The sequence below is a fragment of the Trachemys scripta genome, chromosome 1 (assembly GCF_013100865.1).
Source record: "Trachemys scripta elegans isolate TJP31775 chromosome 1, CAS_Tse_1.0, whole genome shotgun sequence".
Classification (NCBI taxonomy): domain Eukaryota; kingdom Metazoa; phylum Chordata; order Testudines; family Emydidae; genus Trachemys; species Trachemys scripta.
Window position 1 is genome coordinate 143,288,333 of NC_048298.1, and position 25,222 is coordinate 143,313,554.

At 46.8% G+C, this 25,222-nt stretch overlaps 2 protein-coding genes across 2 annotated transcripts in view; one reads left to right on the forward strand and one right to left on the reverse strand.

Annotated features, from left to right (window-relative positions):
- CTC1 (CST telomere replication complex component 1) overlaps positions 1-906 on the reverse strand; it is a 63,576-nt gene extending 62,670 nt beyond the window's left edge. The window contains exon 1 of the mRNA XM_034788256.1: positions 579-906. The gene's annotated coding sequence lies outside the window, so the exon portion shown is untranslated. The remainder of the gene's footprint in view (positions 1-578) is intronic.
- Positions 218-25,222, forward strand: part of METTL16 (methyltransferase like 16) — a 46,975-nt gene continuing 21,970 nt past the window's right edge. Inside the window, exons 1-4 of the mRNA XM_034788307.1 lie at positions 218-640; positions 5,680-5,879; positions 22,488-22,628; positions 24,744-24,859. Coding sequence (XP_034644198.1) covers positions 513-640; positions 5,680-5,879; positions 22,488-22,628; positions 24,744-24,859 — 585 coding nt within the window. The 5' untranslated portion in view covers positions 218-512. The remainder of the gene's footprint in view (positions 641-5,679; positions 5,880-22,487; positions 22,629-24,743; positions 24,860-25,222) is intronic.

The following is a 25,222-nucleotide window of genomic DNA, read 5'->3' on the forward strand; positions in this document are numbered from 1 at the left end:
TGCCAGAAATTGGGGCTCCCGGAGGGGGCCGCTTTACTCCCTCCCAAAGCCCCCGCAGCTGCTACGTGCGTGCGCCCCCCTCCCGCGGGGAGGCGCCTCAGACTCCGCCCTGCCCCGCGCGGGTCCCGCCTTCCATGGGGCGCGGGGCAGGGGGAGGCGGTGACCGCTCCGCCCCCAGCTAGAGTCGCGCGCCCCGCCCCGCCCCGCCCCGCCCATCTGCCCGAAGTCTCCCGCGCGCTCCCAGCAGGAGTCGGCCCCAGGGGGCGAAACTGCGACCTGGGGGGAAGGATTCGGAGACGCGCCTAATGGCTCCCAGCCAATGGGCTGCACGAGCTGCCCGCAGTGCAGGGTGGGAGGGGGCGCATGTGCAGTGAGAGAGGCCCGTCCGGGAGGGAGGCTCGCTCCCCTCGCCGCGCGTGCGTGGCTGGTTCCGAGAGCGGCTGCAGAGCCGCGGCCCGGTTTGTGCGCGTGACGCCCCGCCCCCGAGTCGCCGCCCCGCCCCCTCTCCCGCCATGGCGTTGAACAAGTCCATGCACGCGAGAAACCGCTATCGGGACAAACCGCCGGACTTCGCCTACCTGGCGTCCCGGTACCCGGCCTTCCGCCAGCACGTGCAGACCAGCCTCTCCGGCCGGGCCAGGTGGGTCCCCGGCACCGGGGAGGGGCGCGGAGCTCTGACGGGGCTCGGCCGGCGCGGCCGGCTGGGGACTGGGATTTTCCGCCGCCGTTGTACAGAGCCCCGCGGCGGCAGCTGAGCGTCGGCGCGGACACATGGGGGAGGCCTGGGTCTGTGCCACTGCGGGCGCGCCCAACTCCCCCTCCGGCCATCGCCGTGCGCCAGCGGCCTTGGGCCGGCATCACCGTGCCCGGCGCGCCCCCCTCCACTCTTCGCCTCCAGCGCCGCTGTCCCGGCACAACCCTTCCCCCGTCTAGCCAGCATCGCTGGGAAACACCCCCGACCCCTTCCCGAGCCACAGAAGAGTGCGTACGTCGGTGTGGCTCTGACAGGTGGGGCTGCTGTACCGAGAAGGGTATATGCTTCAGCTGTGGCTCTGAAGTGTAGAGAGGGGCTTAGACTCCCTTGCTACACAACCACTAGTCATCCCCACAACACCGTCCATACTTCCCACGGAATGAGCCGGGGATCCTGTGGGGAAAACAATATGTGATTAGACTTAATCAGAATACCCCTGCGCTAGGGACAGAGCGCTGGTTGTACTGGTGTGTCCCTATTTTGAGTGCTTGCCTTTGCAACTGCAACATTTTCCTTATGTAGATGTTTACTTTTTTAAAATACAAACTGAGGAAATAAATTCCGTCATAATGTAATGGTTGTGGTAGAGCCAGTAGATGGTACAGAGAAGGACGTTTATTTTGGGGGTTGGGTTTGCCCCAGAACCAGCACTTAAGGCTTTTTCCTTCTCAGGCCTTGGCTACACTTGCAGATGTTCAGCGCTGTGAGTTAAACCTGACTTCGTGCAGCTGAGTGTGGAAAGCACTGCAGTCTGTCCACACTGACAGCTGCCCAGCGCACTGTCGTGGCCACATTTGCAGCAATTGCAGCGCTATTGGGAGCGGTGCATTATGGGCAGCTATCCCACAGAGCACCTTTTCCCATTCTGGCGCAGTGGGTTGTGGGAAGGGGGAGTGGGTGCGGGGGATTCTGGGTCCTGTCCCAATGCCCTGTGATGCATTGCTTCGCATCCCAGAAATCCCTTTTTTTCTGTCCACCTTTGGTGCCATCTTTCAACGGTTTCTGTGCAGCGCAATCTGTCTGCGGGAAATGGAGTCCGAACTGCTGAGGCATATGCTGACGAGTCTCGCCAGCACGTCATGATTGGCTGTCGAATTATTCCTTAAGATCCAAAGTGAGAGTGAGGGTGAGGAGGTACGACAATGCTATCGAGCCGCGTAACGCGTACGACACGAAATTGCTTGTGGCATTCATGGACATGCTCAGCACTGTGGAACGCCGCTTTTGGGCTCGGGAAACCAGCACTGAGTGGTGGGATCACATCGTCATGGAAGTCTGGGATGAAGAGCAGTGGCTGCAGAACTTTCGGATGAGAAAAGCCACTTTTATGGGACTGTGTGAGGAGTTCGCCCCCACCCTGCGGCGCAAGGACACGAGATTGAGAACTGCCCCACCAGTGGAGAAGCGGGTGGCTATTGCAATCTGGAAGCTGGCAACTCCAGACAGCTACTGGTCGGTCGCAAACCACTTTGGAGTGGGAAAGTCGACCGTTGGAATCGTGTTGATGCAAGTTTGCAAGGCCATTAATCACATCCTACTCAGAAGAACCGTGACTCTGGATAACGTGCAGGAAATAGTGGATGGCTTTGCACAAATGGGGTTCGCTAACTGTGGAGGGGTGATAGATGGGACGCACATTCCTATTCTGGCACCACTCCACCTTGGATCCGAGTACGTTAATCAGAAGGGGTATTTCTCTATGGTTCTCCAGGCACTTGTGGATCACCGTGGGTGTTTCATTGACATTAACACAGGCTGGCCTGAAAAGGTGCATGACGCACGCATCTTTCGGAACAGTTGGCTGTTCAGGAAGATGCAGGCCGGGACTTTTTTCCCAGAGCGGAAGATCACGGTAGGGGAAGTTGAAATGCCCGTTGTGATCCTTGGAGATTCTGCTTACCCGTTAATGCCGTGGCTCATGAAACCCTACACAGGGAGCCTTGACAGCAGCAAGGAACGGTTCAACTACAGGCTGAGCCTGCGCCGAATGACTGTGGAGTGTGCCTTTGGCCGTTTAAAGGGCCGCTGGCGATCTCTGTATGGGAAGCTGGACTTGGCCGAAAACAGCATCCCCACGGTTATATCCGCGTGCTATGCCCTCCATAATATTTGTGAAGGGAAGGGTGAAAGCTTCACTCAGGCATGGACCTCCGAGGTTCAACACCTGGAGGCTGAATTTACACAGCCGGAGAGCAGGGCTATTACAGGGGCGCAGCGTGGGGCTGCAAGGATTAGGGATGCCTTGAGGGAGCAATTTGAGGCTGAAAACCAGCAGTGATACCTGGTGCCCTGCACGGGAGTGAAGTGCAGTAGTTCCAATCTTTAGGAATCAGTGTCTGCTTAGCAGACAAGCAGACTTGCAGTGCCTGTTTATTTCCTGGGCTAAGGAGTCTTTTACTTTATGCAATAATAAAGAATGTTTTCAAAGCCGAAGAATCCATTTATTGAAAAGAAACAAGGGGGTGGAGTGGGGAATAGTACAATCATAGATTCGCATATGTCCTGTCTGGTGTGCTGTGCAGTGAGTGTTGCACTTCAGGACAGCTATACTGCATGGTGATGGGGGTTGAGTGCAGAGGGTTTCAGGGCTGGGTGGTGAAGATACTGGTGTTGGAGGCAGCGGGTGGCGTGAAGAACATGGAAGTTGGGGAAAGTGGGTTGGAGGTGACAGTGGGGCACAACGGAAAGAGTTTTGGGACAAGGGCTGTCGGGGGGGCGTGTTTGCGGTACTGCTCCTCTTTCTGCATGGCTACCAGCTCCTGGATAGCATCTGCTTGGCGCTCCAGGATGCTTATGAGCCTATCAGTGCTTTGCTGCCGGTGCGTGGTGCTTTGCCGCCGGTGCGCTGCATTTTCCTGGCGGATCCTGCTTTCTCTCTCCCTCCAGTCCTGTGCTTTCTCATTCTCTTTAATAGATATGCTGCAAGAAGTGATGCAGCAATCTTCTTTGCTTTTTCGCGGTCTCTTCCTGAGTCTTTGCAGTCTCTGAGCACGCAATAAGAGGGATGGCTGAGGTCTCAAGGTTGATGCAGCTGTATAGGCAAAATGCAACATTTAACAGAGGCAGCATTGTTTATACCAGACAGAGTAATGATTCCCCCCCCGCACTTAAGGAGTAGAAAACACACAGGGTCTACACAATAGCATAATTTTCCCGTCTGAAACAGAGCACACACATCCCACCGGAGCCTCAAAATGGTGAGTAAGAGGGATTGATTGTTTCAGGGCTGCACTGTCCTCTGGGTTACTGTGCCTTGGGGAGAGCCAACAGCTTCAGGGGGCACCTACACTGAACACTGTCCCAACATTTTCCACAGGAGTTCGTCCTGGACGATATCTCGCTGCTGAGGGTGACCTGGGAAGCAAGGGAGGGTCTTCTACTGCAATGCCACTTCCGCCCTGGCCCATATGCAGCTTACCTGTGTGCAGCAATGGTTCCCCCGCCCCTCGCGCACAGTGGCGCGGACACGTTAGTCTGGCTGGGACAAGGACCACGGTGGCTCTCCCGATAAACCTGCGCAAGCACATTGCACACGTTCTGGATGAGACATTCGAGGAGATTACCGAGGCCGATTACTGTGATGTGATAAACCACATCAGTGCACTATTCTGCATCTAGGCATGCATGCCTAACCCTCCTCTCCCAAAGAGCCCGCACCGAAAAAAATTCCTTCCGGGGGAAAAAAAAAAAAACCCACTTACCTGGAACCTGCTCTTCTGTTTGTCCTCCACCAAGTACCGACCGCTGCGACTGGCTACCTTCCTCCTGGCTCGAGAAGAGCTCCTGGCTGCATGGCTGCAGGGATTCCGGGGTGTCTCCATCTGGCCCACCACCATCGCTCCCGTTTTCTTCCTCCTCCTCTTCCTCCCCCCCGCGACCGGCTCTGAAGGGTCCATGGTGGTGCTCAGAGTGGAGGTGGGGTTAACCCCAAGTATCACATCCAGCTCTTTGTAGAATTGGCAGGTTGCGGGGGGAGCACCCGAGCGGCCGTTTGTATCGCGGGCTTTGCGGAAGGAACTCTGCAGCTCCTTCACTTTAATCCTGCACTGCGGGGTGTCCTAGTCATGGCCCCTTTCCATCATGTCCTTTGATACCTTCCCGAAGGTATCGTAATTCCTACGGCTGGAGCGCAGCTGGGACTGTACAGCTTCCTCCCCCCAAACAGTGTTGAGGTCCAGCAACTCGCCATTGCTCCATGCTGGGGCTCACTTGGCGCGTGGAGGCATGGTCACCTGGAAAGATTCGCTGATAGTACTCCACGCCATGCTGGGCTGAGCAAACAGGAAGGGGATTTTTAAAATTCCCGGGGAATGTGAAGGGTCGGTCACATGGTTGGTTACCTGAGGCCAGGGCAGTAGAGGTTGAACTGATGACCAGAGTGGCTAGAACAGGCATTGTGGGATACTGTCGAATAATTCTGGAGGCCATTCACAGCGCATTGGGCGGCCACATTGACGCTGCAGCGGCAGCACAATACCGCTATTCCTCTCGGAGAGGTGGAGGACATGCAGCGCTGCAACCACGGAGATACAGCGCTGCAAATGCCTTGCCAGTGTGGTCGGGGAGTGAGTTACAGTGCTGGGGGAGCCTTTACAGCGCTGTAACTCGCAAGTGTAGCCAAGGCCTCAGACGCCAAAGAATACTGCCTAAACAGTCTATGTAGTCAGCTTGAGTTTTGTTGCTGAAACTGAATGATTTTTGATGGATTTTGTTTTTATGTGTAGAAACAAGTTTTCTTCAGAACCATCCCATTTTAAGGAGATATTTCTTGTTTTGAATATGTGGCTTATGATTTTCTCCTCACAATAGTTTTAATTAATGCTGACAATACATTTGTTACTGTAATGCATAAAACTAAATAATGGTGCTTGGTGCCAACTATACTGCAAGGATTCTTTGTGTTAATTGCATTTTATGCCTTGCAGCCTAAATTTCAAGGATCCAGAAGCTGTGAGAGCTCTGACATGCACTCTCTTGAAAGAAGACTTTGGACTTACAATTGATATACCATTAGAGAGGCTCATTCCTACTGTTCCCTTGAGGCTTAACTATATTCATTGGGTGGAAGATCTAATTGGCCATCAAGATGGTGATAAACAAGCTCCTAGAAGAGGAATTGACATAGGTATGTGTCATGCTGGGGATTAGACAACTTTCTGGTTTGTCTGTTTCTTCAGTTTGAGTTTGGAAATGACATTAACTAATAGATTTTGCTTTATATCCATGCGGGGGGGGGGGGGCATTAAATGTTCCAAACAACAAAAGTATTTGTGCTTGTGAGAGACTGGTTGTCCAATCTCTAGCCATATTGGGGTTGGCTCCTTTCTGGACTAAACTTCTTCCTACAGATTTGTGAATAAATGCAGCTCACTTCTGACATGCAACACCTTTGCTTTCCACCTTTCCCATCCTTGAACTCTCCTGAACTTAGATTATTCATTATATTGAATTGTGCTTTTGGTTAATAAATTGGAAAAAGATCTGCTCTTGAGTTTGTGAGTGTACTCAAATGAAACCTTTTAATTCAAATAACTTAACATTAGATTGCAGTGCTTCCTAGCTTTGAGTTGAGGTGTGGAAGGTGTTGTTGTTCTTTACTCTTTATATTGCTTTTGCACATGTGAATCAGATTCCTTACATGTTGCATAGTAACAAACTTTTGATTAATCTACTCTTCTTGAATCCAGATTCTCACTTCTACATGTATTTTTTTTTTAGGTAGCTGGGCCTCATTTGCTTTCTTTAGTGTTAAATGACTTTTCAATTCAGAGCCCTTTTTGGTGCTAAATTACAAAGGGGATTTAAACAGAAGTCAAGGAAAATACTAGTAAAATTGCATATTGATATTTGTTCAGACTTTCTATATCTATAGAGATCAAACATACAAAAAAATCTTTCCCTAAATTATTTGTCAAATGTTTGCCAGCAATAAAACCTGTTTGGTCTACTGATTTATCTACTGCTTAATCCAATCAGTTAAGAAAGATTTTAATGTTGTTTTTAAAGGTTCTATACAAATATTTTAAAATCTGTCTGGACAGGTACATTTTGTTATAGTTTAGCATCTGTATTCCTTTTTGGTTTTGTCATTAGTTAAATCTTCCCTCTATAATTTGGAAGAATTCTTTTTTGAAAGTAGTCCTGCAATGGAGGAAGCACGTTACCAAATTGAGAAAAGTATATGGGGTCTCTGGATATCTGTCCAACATTATTTGATTTATATCTTGTCTGTTCGCATTTCATGTTTGAAAGAAGGCTAAAATTCATGCTTTTCTCAAGCTTTCTATTTAGTAATTCAGTATCCACTTCACTTTTTCTTAACAGTGAATTCAGTGCTCTCCTGGCATTTACTAGTTACTGTGTTGTCTTGTCTAAATTAATGTTTCTTTTTCCACAATTTATTAACTTTATATTGTATTTGTCAGCGTGGATTTGATTTAAATCAAACTGATTTAAATCACTAGTCAGGAAGATTCGATTTAATCATGGATTTCTACATAAAAGTGCATTCTCGTTAGTTGTTATAACCTTAATACATATTCTTCACAACTCAGAGATGTAGGTTTCATTTTTAGAAGGTACACACTATACATCGGGGTCGGCAACCTTTCAAAAGTGGTGTGCTGAGTCTTCATTTATTTACTCTAATTTAAGGTTTCGCGTGCCAGTAATACATTTTAACATTTTTAGAAGGTCTCTTTCTATAAGTCTATAATATATAAGTAAACTATTGTATGTAAAGTAATAAGGTTTTTAAAATGTTTAAGAAGCTTCACTTAAAATTAAAATGCAGAGCCCCTCGGACTGGTGGCCAGGACCCGGGCAGCGTGAGTGCCACTGAAAATCAATCGGCTCACGTGCCGCCTTTGGCTCGCGTGCCATAGGTTGCCTACCGCTGCTATACATTTTTAAGTGATTTATTTTGAAGACTTTTCAGATTAGTTTTACAGTTATATCAGAAAATGAATGATTGGTTGTTCAATTTACCAAAGGTAATTGATAGTTCACCTCCCAATGACTTCATAATATCTTCAATTCAACAGGTAAATCATTAATATTTGGTGGATTTTCTTGCCATGCTGTATTAGGAGGAGAACATCACCAGACAGACATTTAAATTGTTTTATTTAACTAAAACAACAACATTGTGTATTCTGGATTTTTTTATTCAACAGCAAACATAATATTTTAACAAAACAAGCATATGAATTTTTGAGTTTAGTTAACCATTCAAGTTTTTTTTTTAAAATCAGGTTTGTTTTTGTTAAAATTGTTTAACTAAAATAGTTAAATGAAATATTTTAAAAAACAAAAATCAAATTGACTGTCAGGCAGGTCAACATGAGAAACTTAAACTATTGGCTTCCGCAGCTAACTCAGTCGCTTCACCTTCATTTTCCTGTTTGTTCATAATCTGGAAAAGAAAAACAAGCTTTCCTGCTTTTTCAGGTCCCAAACAGTTTCTCAATTTGGAATGAATTAGTCCAAAGAGGAAAATATTCTTTCTACACCATCGGAAGAAGCTACTGCTGTTAAAAGTGAGATTATCACTTCAAAAGTCTCTGAATTAGGATGACTGGACAGCAAGTGTGAAAAATCAGGACGAGGGTGTGGGGGTAATAGGCGCCTATATAAGACACAGTCCAAAATATCGGGACTGTCCCTATAAAATCGGGACATCTGGTCACCCTGCTCTGAATCCAAGGGCTTAAGTGACTTCCACCAGTTCACTGGTGTGACTTTCGTTAAAACATCATCAGCAAACATATTTCTTGAATGGTTCAACCTTACTCTGAAGTTTATTATAGTTGACATTATGTAGGGATGATTGCTGGATGTCCATGTCATAGCCAACTCCTCTTCTTCAGCAGTGAAGTTTTGACCCTGGTACCAAGTATTGAGAATATTTGCAAGAAAATGAGCTGGAGATAGTGTAACAAAGCATTCTCTGGCGGGACACTACTGAGAGTATCAATTCAGGACAAATTGCTTAGAGCAGGGAAGTCACAGCCCAAGGCTGGGGGTCCTTCACTACTAAGGCACACCAAACCAGCCAAACAGAGAGGACTTCGGTTTTACCCCACTGGCTAACCAGAAGTCATACAAGCAATTCCCTCAGATACTCCAGTTTCCCAGTATCACCACCAGTGCCACTAGTTATGGGGACGAATGGTTATGAAAACCAATACCCCAGTAAAAGAAAAAAAGTTCCCTGATCCCAAAGAACCAAGCCCCAGACCCAGGTCAATATACAAGTCAGATCTTACCCACAAATCATGCTGTTGCTAATCCTTTAGGATCTAAAATCTAAAGGTTTATTCATAGAAAGAAAGAAATATAGATGAGAGTTAAAATTGGTTAAATGGAATCAAATACATACAACCATTGCAGACTTCTTGGTTCAGGCATATAGCAGTGGTGGAATAAATTGCAGGCTCAAATCAAGTCTCTGGAGTACATCTACAGATTTGGATGGGTCCTCAGTCCTTTGTTCAGAGCTTCAGTTTTTAGCAAAGTTTCTCCAGAGGTCAGAAGCAGGATTGAAGACAAAATGGAGGAGATTCCAGGGCCTTTTGTATCCTTTGCCTTGTGGAAGAACACCCCTTTGTTGTTACTGTCGAAAATCACAACAGCAAGATCAGGGCCAGGGCCAGGAAGTTTCGCACCCTGGGCGAAATTTCCACCTTGCGCGCCCCAGCCCTGTGGCAGCTCCCCGCCCCCCTTCCGCCCTGAGGCTCCCTCCCCCTCTGCCCTGAGGCGCGTCCGCCCCCCCCCCGGGGAGCCGTGCGGCAGCTTCCCACCCCAGCTCACCTCTGCTCCGCCTCCTCCCCGAGCACGCCACCCCCGCTCTAAATCTCATCTCCTCCCCTCCCAGGCTTGCGGCGCCAAACAGCTGTTTGGCGCCGCAAGCCTGGGAGGTGGGAGATGTGGAGTGGCCACTGCGCTGGGAGAGGGAGTCTGAGCCGCACGTGTCAGTGTGCTGCCGGCAGCCCAGCCCAGGAACGCTGTAAAAAAAAAAATTGGGGGCACTGCCTTTTGGTGCCCCCAAATCTTGGCGCCCTAGGCAACTGCGTAGTTTGCCTGAATGGTAGCACCGGCCCTGAGCAAGATGGAGTTTGGAATCACCTGGGCAAGTCACATGTCCATGCATGACTCAGTTCTTTACAGGTAGAACAGCCATTGCTCACATGCTATCTTGAATGTTTCCAGGAAGGCTCCTCATATCTGGATTGAGTCTCCTAAGGTCCATTGTCAGTTAAGTGTTTTTCTTGATTTGGCGCTTACTCAGAATAGTCCTTTCTCAAGAAGCTGACCAAATGCTTCACTGATGCTACTTAGAATCAAATACAATGAGATATAAGTATATAGCCAATATTCATAACTTCAAATACAAAAATGATACCCACATACAGCATAATCACAACTAGCAAATTATAACCTTTTCATAGACCTTACTTGACCTCCTTTGTACAAGATTTGGTGCAACTATATGACCTTGGTTGCAACAATGATCTATACGGTCACAGTTCTTGTCAATGATGTCACAGATAGTGCTTGTCCCTCTTTTTTTTTTTTTTTTAATATGCCTATAATTTAACTCTGTCATTGCCTATTTCTCTCTTTAAGATCTCACTCAGTTCCTTCCAAATTTCAACAGCATCAGCAATGAAAAAGCTATTTCCCTGTATTTTGTTCAAGGGTACAGAAATGGGCTTCAGGGTACTCAGCATGTGTTCAACTTTTCTCTTATGCCCAGTGTTGAGAACTTTGGCTGTGATGGTGCCATCTGTTTTCTCACAATTTTGTACACAAGGGGTATGTCTACACTATGGGATTACTCTGATTTTACAGAATTCGATTTTTGGCAACAGATTGTATAAAGTTGAGTGCATGCGGCCACACTAAGCACATTAATTCGGCGGTTTGCGTCCATGTACCGAGGCTAGCATCGACTTCTGGAGCATTGCACTGTGGGTAGCTATCCCATAGTTCCCGCAGTCTCCCCTGCCCATTGGAATTCCGGGTTAAGATCCTAATGGCCTGATGGGGTAAAAAAACATTGTCGCAGGTGGTTCTGGGTACATCCTCCCTTTCCCTCTGTGAAAGCAACGGCAGACAACCGTTTCGCACCTTTTTTTCCTGGGTGAACTGTGCAGACTCCATACCACGGCAAGCATGGAGCTGGTTCAGCTCAAGACAGCAGTCATGAACATTGTAAACATTTCGTGCATTATCATGCAGTTTATGCTGAACCAGAACCTGCAAAACCAGGTGAGGAGGAGGTGGCAAGGCAGCGTGGCGACGAGAGTGATGAGGACATGGACACAGAATTCTCTCAAACCGTGGGCCCCGGCACTTTGGAAATCATGTTGTTAATGGGGCAGGTTCTAGCCGTGGAATGCCGATTCTGGGTCCGGGAAACAGGCACAGACTGGTGGGACCGCATAGTGTTGCAGGTGTGGGACGATTCCCAGTGTCTGCGAAACTTTCGCATGCGTAAGGGCACTTTCATGGAACTTTGTGACTTGCTTTCCCCTGCCCTGAAGCGCCAGAATACCAAGATGAGAGCATTCCTCACAGTTGAGAAGCGGGTGGCGATAGCCCTGTGGAAGCTTACAACGCCAGACAGCTACCGGTCAGTTGGGAATCAATTTGGAGTGGGCAAATCTACTGTGGGGGCTGCTATGATGCAAGTAGCCAAAGCCATCGCTGAGCTGCTGCTACTAAAGAAAGTGACTCTGGGAAATGTGCAGGTCATAGTGGATGGCTTTGCTACAATGGGATTCCCTAACTGTGGTGGGGCGATAGATGGAACCCATATCCCTATCTTGGCACTGGAGCACCAGGGCAGCCAGTACATAAACCGCAAGGGGTACTTTTCAATGGTGCTGCAAGCACTGGTGGATCACAAGGGACGTTTCACCAACATCAACGTGGTATGGCCAGGAAGGGTTCATGACGCTCGCGTCTTCAGGAACACGAATCTGTTTAAAGGGCTGCAGCAAGGGATTTACTTCCCAGACCAGAAAATAACTGTTGGGGATGTTGAAATGCCTATAGTTATCCTTGGAGACCTACCTCTTAATGCCATGGCTCATGAAGCCATACACAGGCAGCCTGGACAGTAGTCAGGAACTGTTCAACTACAGGTTGAGCAAGTGCAGAATGGTGGTAGAATGTGCATTTGGACGTTTAAAGGGTCGCTGGCGCACTTTACTGACTCGCTCAGACCTCAGCCAAACCAATATTCCCATTGTTGTTGCTGCTTGCTGTGTGCTCCACAATCTCTGTGAGAGTAAGGGGGAGACATTTATGGCGGGATGGGAGGTTGAGGCAAATTGTGTGGCCGTGGATTACGCGCAGCCAGACACCAGGGCGATTAGAAGAACACCCCAGGAAGCACTGCACATCAGAGAAGCTTTGAAAACCAGTTTCATGACTGGCCAGGCTACGGTGTGAAAGTTCTGTTTGTTTCTCCTTGACGAAAACCCGCCCCCTTGATTGACTCATTCCCTGTAAGCAGCCCACCCTCCCCCTTCGATCCCAGCTTGCTTTCAAAGGAAATAAAGTCACTATTGTTTAAAAATCATGTATTCTTTATTAATTGATTATAAACATAGGGAGAGAACTGACAAGGTGGCCCGGGTGGGGTTTGGAAGGAGGGAAGGAAAAGACCACTTCAAAAGTTCAAAATAATGACAGCCTTTTGGTTGGGCTGTCCACTGGAGTGGAGTGGGAGGGTGCATGGATCCTCCCCCCCCATGTTCTTATGCGTCTGGGTGAGGAGGCTATGGAACATGGTGAGGGGGGAGGGCGGTTATACAGGGGCTGCAGTGGCACTCTGTGATCCTGCTGCCGTTCCTGAAGCTCCACCAGACGCGGAGCTCACGCGGCAGCCCCAGCGTTGCATCCCGCCACCTCTCATCTCGAGTGTCCCTCCTCTTCTCACGTTCGTCCCTCATGGCCTCACGTTCACTGGCTGCTTTCCTGTGCTTTGATACCGTGATAGCCTTCGGGACGGAGGAGGGAGGCTCGAAAAATTTGCAGCTGCAGAAGGAAAAAAAGGGAGAGAAGTATTTAAAAAGATACATTTTACAGAACAGTTTTTATACTCTTTCACGGTGAACAACACTATTCGCATTACATAGCACATGTGATTTTGGTACAAGGTTGCATTTTGCATTTTAATATTGAGTGGCTGCGGCTTTGGTGTTAGAGATCACAGTCGCAGGGCCGGGCAACAGAATTAATCTTGCATGCAGCCATGGTAAGCCATTGTCTTTCGGCTTCTGCAACCTCCATAAAAGCAGCACCCTCCTTTCCCATACCAAGCAAAGCCTGTTGAATGCTGCAGTTTTCCTGTTAATGTGCAGCAGCAGAAACCAAACTAAACCTCCCCACTACCGATCCAGTTCTCTGGGATGATCGCTTTACCCCCTCCCCCCACCACATGGCTGGTATCAGGGAAGATCCCTGCTAGCCAAATGCGAAAAGCTCAGCCCCAATTCCCCCCCCCCTTCCGCTTGGCTAACTGCAGGGAATGATTTCTTTTCAGCCACAGGCAAACAGCCCAGTAGGAACGGCCACCTCTGTCCCCTTAATTAAATTCCCATGGTGGCAGCCCCCCCAGAATTGCATGCAGCTCAGCGTGGAAGTGGCATGTCTGCGGCTCTGCCCCGGACTTTCCATTTTCTTCTTTGGTTTTAACCTTCACGCGACACTGATGAGAGTCCCTATTGTGGCCTCTTTGCATCATGCCGTTGGAGATTTTTTTCAAATGTTTTGGCATATTTGTCTTTTGGAACGTAGTTCTGCTAGCATGGAATCCTCTCCCCATATAGCGATCAGATCCAGTAGCTCCCGTATGGTCCATGCTGGTGCTCTTTTTTGATTCTCGGACTGCATGGTTACCTGTGCTGATGAGCCCTTCGTGGTCACCTGTGCTCTCCACTCTGGGCAAACAGGAAATGAAATTCAAAAGTTCGCGGGGCTTTTCCTGTCTACCTGACCAGTGCATCCGAGTTCAGATTGCTGTCCAGAGCGGTCAAAGTGGTGCACTGTGGGATAGCTCCTGGAGGCCAATACCGTCGAATTTCGTCCACACTAACCCTAATTGGAACCGGCAATGTTGACTTCAGTGCTACTCCCCTCGTTGGAGAGGAGTACAGAAATCGATTTTAAGAGCCCTTTATGTCGAAGTAAATGGCTTTGTTGTCTGGATGGGTGCAGGATTAATTCGATTTAATGCTGCTAAATTCGACCTAAACTCAATGTAGACCAGGCCAAACTGTCATCAGATTGGGCCAGTTCTTGATATATTGCTCAAAACAGTCCACTACTGAGTTCCATCGCACGTCTTGTGGGAGAGTTAGCTTGGTTCCTCCCACTTTTTTCAGAGCAGCAGCTGCAAAGTGGTTGTTAGGGAAGCATTTTGCAATTTCGACAACATAGCCTTTATTTCTAGAACCCTGAAATCTTTGGCTAGGAGGTGCATCAAATGAGCACTGCAACCCTGGCTTGGTCTACACTATGGCGTCTGCAGTGTTCACCTAGGAAAAAAGGCGCGAAACGGTTGTCTGCCGTTGCTTTCATGGAGGGAGGGGGGAGGCTGTACCCAGAATCACCCGCGACAATGTTTTTTGCCCCATCAGGCATTGGGATCTCAACCCAGAATTCCAATGGGCGGGGGAGACTGCAGGAACTATGGGATAGCTACCCACAGTGCAACACTCCGGAAGTCGACGCTAGCCTCAGTACATGGACACACACTGCTGAATTAATGTGCTCAGTGTGGCCGCATGCACTCGACTTTATACAATCTGTTGCCAAAAATTGAATTCTGTAAATTCGGAGTAATTCCAGAGTGTTCCTCTGCCCACAGGTAGAGGAATTTCATTAAAATATTCCCAAACTAGGTCTCTTTTACGGCTTGTTGCCGTTATAGGTTTTCCCTTCTAATGAGAGAATGGCATGGTAGATCTCAAATCAATGAAGGCTACACTCAGAAAGTCCTCAAGACTTCTGGAATATGCTGTTCAAACAGTTTCCCTTTTGTTTCTACTGCCTGTCCCTCCCTTCTCACATTTATCTTCAAATTTCTCTTTGCCCAGATCTATTTCACCCCCAACAGTCTTCTATTCATTGAACTTTTTGAAACTTTGCACTTTTAGAGAGAGGTAAGGGACTGACTCTGTGTACACAAATTTGCAGAGGGACAATTGGATTGAGTTCTGTTATTTCTCGCCTCTATATATTTATTTACTTAAACATTTTTGCTGTTAATCATGTTATCTCTGGAGACACAAATTCACAGTTTGAGAACTAAACATCTCTGATGGTATCTTCTAGACTGAGCACTGAGGCCCATTGGGTAGATAGAAAGATTAACCTAAATTATCTATACAGAAGCCCCTGGAACTCTTGAGATTAGGTCCGTAGTCCATGAACTCTATTGGAACTCATTTACAAAACTTTTCTTAAACATTACATGAATATATTGTCTCATACTATAGAATTAGAATTTATAATCCCTATTCCATGATGAGATATCTTTGAGCTATAATGTATCTTTAGATAGGTTTATTCCTCAAAAAGCATTTTATTAAAAAATTCTGATTTAAATAAAAAAAATCCACTTTTTTAAAATCATTGATTTTTATTCACCTTGGTATTTGTTTTCTCTTGAGATACTTACCTTGCAATATTATCTTACCAGCTTACCAGAGGGTAGTTGCAGTTACCTTCCCTGTTTTGTTATTTTGGAAATAAACCTATATAAATGTTACATTTTTTTATCTTATTCATAGATTCATAGATTATAGGACTGGAAGGGACCTCGAGAGGTCATCGAGTCCAGTCCCCTGCCCGCATGGCAGGACCAAATACTGTCTAGACCATCCCTGATAGACATTTATCTAACCTACTCTTAAATATCTCCAGAGATGGAGATTCCACAACGTCCCTAGGCAATTTGTTCCAGTGTTTAACCACCCTGACAGTTAGGAACTTTTTCCTAACGTCCAACCTAGACCTCCCTTGCTGCAGTTTAAACCCATTGTTTCTGGTTCTATCCTTAGAGGCTAAGGTGAACAAGTTCTCTCCCTCCTCCTTATGACACCCTTTTAGATACCTGAAAACTGCTATCATGTCCCCTCTCAGTCTTCTCTTTTCCAAACTAAACAAACCCAGTTCTTTCAGCCTTCCTTCATAGGTCATGTTCTCAAGACCTTTAATCATTCTTGTTGCTCTTCTTTGGACCCTTTCCAATTTCTCGACATCTTTTTTAAAATGCGGCGCCCAGAACTGGACACAATACTCCAGCTGAGGCCTAACCAGAGCAGAGTAGAGCGGAAGAATGACTTCTCGTGTCTTGCTCACAACACACCTGTTAATACATCCCAGAATCATGTTTGCTTTTTTTGCAACAGCATCACACTGTTGACTCATATTTAGCTTGTGGTCCACTATAACCCCTAGATCCCTTTCTGCCGTACTCCTTCCTAGACAGTCTTTTCCCATTCTGTATGTGTGAAATTGATTTTTCCTTCCTAAGTGGAGCACTTTGCATTTGTCTTTGTTAAACTTCATCCTGTTTAACTCAGCCCATTTCTCCAATTTGTCCAGATCATTTTGAATTATGACCCTGTCCTCCAAAGTAGTTGCAATCCCTCCCAGTTTGGTATCATCCGCAAACTTAATAAGCGTACTTTCTGTGCCAATATCTAAGTCGTTGATGAAGATATTGAACAGAGCCGGTCCCAAAACAGACCCCTGCGGTACCCCACTCGTTACGCCTTTCCAGCAGGATTGGGAACCATTAATAACAACTCTCTGAGTACGGTTATCCAGCCAGTTATGCACCCACCTTATAGTAGCCCCATCTAAATTGTATTTGCCTAGTTTATCGATAAGAATATCATGCGAGACCGTATCTTCTTGTAAAGTGTTGTTAAACATTCAGTGCTTTGTTTGTCAGAAACCTGTAACTACCAATAATTGTTCAGTTAAGGGTGTGATTAAAAAATGTGGCCTCTCCGACATTAATAAAATATATTAATTTTAAAATATCTATATTGGTGTAGGACTTTATTACCAGATGAAAAAAGTATAATCTCTCTCATTCTGGTGTCATTCTCTTAATACATCTACCAATTACAGTTCTCTATGAGAATTTGGTAGCTGTAAGAGGAATTTTTTCTTTTTTCTCATATGTGTTTTGGTCACTCTTAGACTGTGTCCTCAAACCATTGCTTAAGTCTTTTGCCACATAAACTAGTCTCTGCATGTTTTCAGTAATTCTTAGGGTATGTCTACACTACGAGAATAGTTCGATTTTACTTAAATCGAATATGTGGAATTGATATTACAAAGTCGAACGTGTGTATCCACACCAAGGACAGTAATTCGACTGTGTGAGTCCACACAAATGGGGCAAGCGTCGACATTGGAAGCAATGCACTGTGGGCAGCTATCCCACAGTTCCCGCAGTCCCCGCTGCCCATGGAATTCTGGGTCGAGCTCCCAATGCCTGCTGGGGAAAAAAATGTGTTGAGGGTGGTTTTGGGTAACTGTCGTCATCCAACCGTCACTCCCGCCCTCCCTCCCTCCCCTGAAAGTGCCGGCGGGCAATCAGTTAGCGCACTTTTCTGGTGAGTGACTGCGCGGACGCCATAGCACTGCGAGCATGGAGCCCGCTGCGACCATCGCTGCAGTTACGGCCGTTGTCAACACCTCGCACCTTATCATCCACCTTTTCCAGAGGCAGATGCTGAGAAATCGGGCGAGGAGCCTACAGCAGCGTGGTGAGGACATGAAGTTTGAGTGGCACAGACCTGTCACAAAGCACGGGACCCTGCGCCGTGGACATCATGGTGGCAATGGGTCATGTTGATGCTGTGGAACGGCGATTCTGGGCACGGGAAACAAGTACGGACTGGTGGGACCGCATAGTGCTGCAGGTCTGGGATGAATCATAGTGGCTGTGAAACTTTCGCATGCGTAAGAGCACTTTCATGGAACTTTGTGAGTTGCTGTCCCCTGCCCTGAAGCGCAAGGACACCCGGATGCGAGCAGCCCTGACTGTTGTGGGGGTTGTTGTGATGCAAGTAGCCAACGCAATCGTTGAGGTACTGCTGTCAAAGGTAGTGACCCTGGGAAACGTGGAGGTCATCATAGATGGCTTTGCCGCGATGGGATTCCCAAACTGCGGTGGGGCTATAGATGGAACTCACATCCCTATCCTGGGACCGGACCACCAGGGCAGCCAGTACATTAACCGAACGGGCTACTTTTCAATGGTGCTGCAAGCACTGGTGGACCATAGGGGACGTTTTACAAACATCAACGTCGGATGGCCGGGCAAGGTTCATGACGCTCGTGTTTTCAGGAACTCTGGTCTGTTTAGACGGCTGCAGGAAGCTATTTACTTCCCGGACCACAAAATAACTGTTGAGCATGTGGAGATGCCTATAGTGATCCTCGGGGACCCAGCCTACCCGCTAATGCCCTGGCTCATGAAGCCCTATACAGGTGCCCTGGACAGTGAAAAAGAACTCTTCAACTACCGTCTGAGCAAGTGCAGAATGGTGGTGGAGTGTGCTTTTGGACATCTCAAGGGGAGATGGAGAAGCTTACTGACTCGCTCTGATCTCAGCGAAACCAATATCCCCATTGTTATTGCAGCTTGCTGTGTGCTCCACAATCTCTGTGAGAGCAAGGGGGAGACCTTTATGGTGGGGTGGGAGGTTGAGGCGAATAGCCTGGCTGCTGATTACGCCCAGCCAGACAGCCGTGCCATTAGAAGAGCCCAGCGGGACGCGCTGTGCATCAGGGAGGCTTTGAAAGCTAGGTTCCTGAGTGAGCAGGGTAACCTGTGACTATTACGTTTGTTTACAGAGAAGCTGAACCTGCCCCCGTTTCTTTACCCAGTGAATGTTCACTATCCTTTCCAGTTTCATACCCCGTTCACCCCCTTCCCCCCCCTTCCAACACACGTTTAAAAATAAAATCACTGGCAATTTGTTAATGAACACCGTTTTCTTTATTACTGTTTTCGCGGTAAAGTGTTGAAACTGGGACGCAGACTGTGGTGGGGAGCGGGTGTAGTGTAGTGATGCAAAGGACGCTTCTAAACTCAAGGAATGACATGCTCCTGCTTCTAGAGTGGTCCGCAGTGGTGGACTGGTTGTTTCAACGTAGCCTGCCACCCCTCCTGTTCGGGACTCTGTGTGTGGGGGCTATGTGACTTTCTGGCAGGGGAGGACGGTTACAGATCCCCTGCTGCGTGGCTCTGTGATCCAGGATAAGGACCGCTGCATAAGATCTCTAACCGCCCTCCCCCGCCCCCACAGAAAATGAAAACCACCTCCCAGACTGACCAGGGTGCCTAGTGACTGCAATGTGTGTGTGACCTGCTGCTGAACCTGCCCCTGTGTCTGTACCCTAGTAAAGGTGACTGTCCTGTCCAATTACCAACTCCCTTCCCCCCCTTCAAACAGACTGTCCTCTAAAAAAACATGATGGAAACAATAATTAACAGAAACGTATTTTTTATTAGCAACTATACAGTTAGGGGATGAAACTGGGATGGGGGCTTGGGTGAGGCGGGAAGGAAAGGACTTATCAAATTTTGGGGAATGACAGCCTTCTGGTACTTGAGCAGTCTGCAGGGGTGGAGTGACAGTTTTCACGGACTCTGCTGCCCCTCCTTCTTGGTACTTTGGGTGAGGGGGGTATGGGACTTTGTGGCGGGGGAGGGTGGTTACAGATAGACTGCAGCGGGGCTCTGTCCTCCTGCCTCCGGTCCTGCAGAACATCCACAAGGCGCCAGAGCGTGTCCGTTTGCTCCCTCATTAGTCCAAGCAGTGTTTGAGTCACCTGCTGGTCTTCCTGCCGCCACCTTTCCTCCCGTTCGCTGTGTGCTCGCTGGTATTGCGACATGTTCTCCCTCCACTGGGTCTGCTGGGTTGCCTCGGCTCGGGAGTTGCCCATAAGTTCTGAGAACATTTCGTCCCGTGTCCTTTTCTTTGTACGCCTAACCTGCGCCAGCCTCTGGGAGTGTGATGCCAGGGTAGGTCGGGAGACAGTCAGAGCTGTGGGATGGGAAAAAGGGAGTGAATTCCTCAGAAAGATAAATTTTTGGGTGAACAAAGAACATAGTCTTTGTCTGTGAACAAGACCATGCACAGCACCTATCACATGCGCACTCAGGACAAGGTCGAATTTTCGGCCTTCGCATTCAGTGCCTGGGGTCTTGCAGTGCAGATCAGACAAGCGTGGCCGGACAGTGGAATTTGGGTAGCAGGCTGACATGGTAAGCCGTAGACTTGTGGCAGCTTAAAACTGTAATAATAGCACTGCCTTACTTTCACGTTCAAAGCAATGCACCTAGTGTTGGCCAGTTCCTGCTGCCAGCAATCCGGCAAGCATGAACTCTGCTCCTGTCCCACCCCCTCGCGGCTGTCCCCGGGAAAGATCCCTGTATGCTGCCCCTCTCCCGTCTCCACCACATGGCTGTAAACCGCCGGTTACAGTTCTGTAAAGGAACAGGCAAGCAGTCCCAATACTAACATTCCCCTAATTCAAAGCAGGTCACCATGAGCGACAACACTCTGATGCGGATTTCAGAGAGCGACAAAGAACGCATGCTTCGTGAAAGCCTGCAAAGACCAGGGCCGTATGCCGCCATGCTCTGCAAGGCAATGATCCCGGAGTACTTGCTGCTAGCCTGGCGCGGGAACGTTTCGTACTATGGAGGACACAACAAGGCCGCTCTCCCAAGGAACCTCATGCAAAGGCTTTCCAGTTACCTCCAGGAGAGTTTCATGGAGATGTCCCATGAGGATTTCAGCTCTATCCCCGGACACATAAACCGAATTTTACTGTAGCTGCGCTGGCAAGGACTAAACAGTAGAGCGCCTAGGGCAAACCAATCACGATAAACCGGACATTGTTAGATTTTTTGGCAGTAGTTGCACTACCAAAGACTAAAACTTTAAGTGCCTAGGGCAAAGTAATAATGAAAAACCTACTGTTAATATTAATGTTCTGTTCAAAATAAATCTTTACATGTTTATAACACTTACCGACTGATCCTTCCCCTGATTCTGGGTCCGGGTTAACGCCTGGGGTCGGTTGGTAGGGGATCTCGGTGTGAGTGATGAAGAGATCCTGGCTGTCTGGGAAATCAGCGTTGTAAGCGCTGTCGACTACCTCGTCCTCCTCATTTCCTTCCTCATCTTCCCCGTCCGCTAACATCTCTGAGGAAGCGGGCGTCAACAATATCCCATCCTCAGAGTCCACGGTCAATGGTGGGGTAGTGGTGGCGGCCGCACCTACGATGGAATGCAGTGCCTCGTAGAAACGGCATGTCTGGGGCTGGGATCCGGAGCGTCCATTTGCCTCTTTGGTCTTCTGGTAGCCTTGTCTCAGCTCCTTGATTTTCACGCGGCACTGCGTTGCATCCCGGCTATATCCTCTCTCTGTCATGGCTTTTGAGATGTTCTCGTAGATCTTTGCATTCCGTCTTTTCGATCGCAGCTTCGAAAGCACGGACTCATCGCTCCACACTGCGATCAGATCCAAGACTTCCTGATCAGTCCATGCTGGGGCCCTCTTTCTATTCTGAGATTGTATGGCCATCTCTGCTGGAGAGCTCTGCATCGTTGCCAGTGCTGCTGAGCTCGCCATGATGTCCAAACAGGAAATAAGATTCAAACTGGCCAGACAGGAAAAGGAATTCAAATTTTCCCGGAGCTTTTCCTGTGTGGCTGGTCAGAGCATCCGAGCTCGGACTGCTGTCCAGAGCGTCAACAGAGTGGTGCACTGTGGGATAGCTCCCGGAGCTATTAGCGTCGATTTCCATCCACACCTACCCTAATTCGACCTGGCCATGTCGAATTTAGCGCTACTCCCCTCGTTGGGGAGGAGTACAGAAGTCGAATTTAAGAGACCTCTATGTCGAACTAAATAGCTTTGTTGTGTGGACGGGTGCAGAGTTAATTCGATTTAACGCTGCTAAATTCGACATAACCTCCTAGTGTAGACCAGGCCTTAGTAATAAGTAATCTAGGGGTGCCATAGCTTGTATAACGATGAGTCAATTTATGGTCACATAATGTGCCGTGTGACGTATTTCTCTTCCCTATCACAAACTATCAGTTAAGTATGTATCTGGCTTTTATTGTTTGTATAGTTTATCTTGGGAGTCAGACTTGTAGTTAAAACTTTAAACATTAAGAAATAACCAAGTCTGAAGGGGGGAAAAAAGTTCCTCTTCTCATCATTGATACTGTCATACGGTCACTAAAGTGAAGTAATCAATGTAAATTGAGAAATGCAGAAAATAAATATTTTTGTAATTTCTCTTTTAAGTCGTCTGAATAATTAGAAATATACTTGGTCAGTAGTGTCTGAATTAGTTACTCATTCCTGTTTTAAAAAAAAAAAAACCTGCTGAAGAAAAATATTCTCTCTCTGACTTACCATGTTAGTCCTGGAATAAGTGAAATGTTCTGCAAAATAAATTCATGTTTGAAAATGTTCTGTTATTTAATTAGAAAATACAGGGGTATATTTACTTGTTGGGTAAAATGTTGATTAGTATTTAATATTGAAATTTATTGCTGTGAGTAAAAATAGAAAAATGCACATCCTACACCGTGTGATTATTTATTAAATTAAATCTGATGCTTTACTTGTTTCACTAATCTAGCCTTTTTTTTATTTGCTGTAGGTACCGGGGCATCTTGCATCTACCCATTACTTGGAGCCACTTTGAATGGCTGGTATTTCCTAGCAACAGAAGTGGATGATATGTGTTTCAATTATGCAAAGAAAAATGTGGAACAGAATAATTTATCTGATCTTATAAAAGGTACCATATAATAATCATTCATTAGCTTTCATTCCCCTTTGATGTTTCCACTTCTCCTGTTTTAAACAGATGTAATGATGTATCTTTGCCTTATTTAGTGGCTAATGAGAATTTACAATCCTGTCAAATATATGCTACCCTGATTTTGGTGTAGCAAAGAGTAACCACATGTTGCTAGACCATCCCCATTGAAATCAGACAGCCACAATTGGTCCAAAAACTTAACAAAAAACCCAATTCACTCTTATAAACCAGGCTGGACAGTTCTAGACTTTTGATGCATATGAATAATCAGATTTCTGCATATTTATGATAATCCCGTCCAAAAATCTTTAAAATGAAGTTCAGGTTGCAGATACCTGCACAAAACACTAATAGGTAGCCTTTGATATGAACGTGACAGAATTCATACTGTTCCATGCTGCCCCTTACGTGTGGAATGCTGTTCCCAAATCAATTTGTACAGTCACTGCCCTGCGCTCCCTCAAATTCCTCCTCCTTTTTGTATGTGGATTTCCTTTTTATGGGTCTAAGATCTGGAGGGGGGCCTGATCCAGCAGACTTTAGAAGGAGAGGGGTTTGGTAATCAGTCCCATTCGCTGTCCTGTGGAAGGGAGTCCCTATGCTGCAAATGCCACTAACAGGGAATCTCACTCCTGCAAATCTTTGTAAGTCCTCGGGATCAGGGCTTCATGCACCACCTAGGCTCCACAGTTAGGAGTGTGGTGCTCTCCTCAAATTGACCTTCTAATGTCTTCTGGACTTGGCCTTTTTTCCTGAGATCTGCAGGAAGTGGGAGAATGAGGAGGAAATGCAGCTAGTAGGTTTCCAATGGAAAATTCCTCTTTCTTGGTCTTTCTGGAGAGGGGTGCAGAAAGTGGAGCCTTACCCTTTTTCCTCCTTCCACAGCTTCTCAAATGTTAGATTCAGCCTCCAATATGTAAGCCTTATGAGGCTGAGTCATGAGAGGAAGAGAAGTCATGAGACTTCAAACAATCAGCCTTAAGATACCCATCAGAGCCTACAAACCTGCTTATGGGTTTAAGAGGCTCCTTGGGGGCTCTCCCCCATCCCCACATTCCAAGCCTTCCTTAGGCTTGTCAGACTGCAAGCAAAAATATGGACAGTGGGGCTAACAAAGCTATTAAGATCTGATTGAAATTGTGTGTGGCCTCCTGTAAATCTCTTACACCTTGTAGGGTGGTGGGACCCTAGTGCACGTAATGCTTACGTTGGGAGGGTGATCACTGATCTCTGGCCCCCTCCTCCTGACCCCTCACAGGCCTCCAGTAGCAGTGTTTCAAATTCAAAAGTTAATAAATCGTGTTAGACTTCAACTCAAGTTTGGTCCTGTGCACTATACCTCACCTAGAGGAATCTGGTAAACTAGGTTCTGTCTCTATTCTTCCTTCCCGTTCTTAAAAATAAAGTGGTAGAAAATTAAAACTTGAACTGTGAAGATCTATTTTTAGTGTGTAATAATAATTCTGGAACTCCACATACAGTTCACTTAAAATTTAATAGTCTAGGTCTGAAGCAGAGAGAATTTTTCTATCTGTTTTGAGACATGGCTATTTGAGGAGTCAAAATCAGATTTATAATGAAAACTCAGCTTCAACCGTAACTATGGGGCACCTGCTATCGTTCTGAAAATAACTCTCATTCTATGATATTGGTTATTAGAAAAGCTGTTCAAGAACATAAGAATGGCCAAACTGGGTCAGACCAAAGGTCCATCCAGCCCAGTATCCTGTCTGCCGGCAGTGGCCAATGCCAGGTGCCCTAGAGGGAGTGAACCTAACACGTAATGATCAAGTGATCTCTCTCCTGCCATCCATTTCCACCCTCTGGCAAACAGAGGCTAGAGACACCATTCCTTACCCATCCTGACTAATAGCCATTAATGGACTTAACCTCCATGAATTTATCTAGTTCTCTCTTATATGCATTTTCTTTTGTTAGATGAACCTAAAGTTTGTTTGCAGTGTAGTATGTTGATGTTAAATTGGTTGTATAATATGTTAATTATATCCTAAAGGAAGTGTTAAAAATATTTATGTAATACTAAAGTTAATTTTAATTCCTTACCAATAAACATCCTCTTTTTTCTGCTAGTGGTTAAAGTACCACAGAAGACCCTTCTAATGGATGCACTAAAAGAGGAATCTGAGATCATTTATGATTTTTGCATGTGCAACCCTCCCTTTTTTGCTAACCAGTTGGAAGCCAAGGTACAGTATGTTGATTAGATAGACTGTTGTACTTGCTTTGCTCTTTTTTTAACAGGTGAGGGTAATGATACCTCAAAAGATTAGTGTTTGAAGGCTCATTGTGAAAAACCTTGTGTGTCTGGGTTTTATAAGCTGTCATTTCATATATGTATATCTTTTTGATGATTTTTAAAAAAAAGCAACATTGCAAAACCCACCCAAGTCGCAATTTGTAAAAGATTAACTTAAATGAGGTTTTTTGTTGTTGTTTTGTTTTTTTGTTTTTTTTAAATTCTGAAGTAGGAATTGACCTGTGGCATTCTTCTGTTAGTTGTATTCAAATGGTCTCTCTCCAATAGAATTAGCACAGAGTAGGCAGTCACC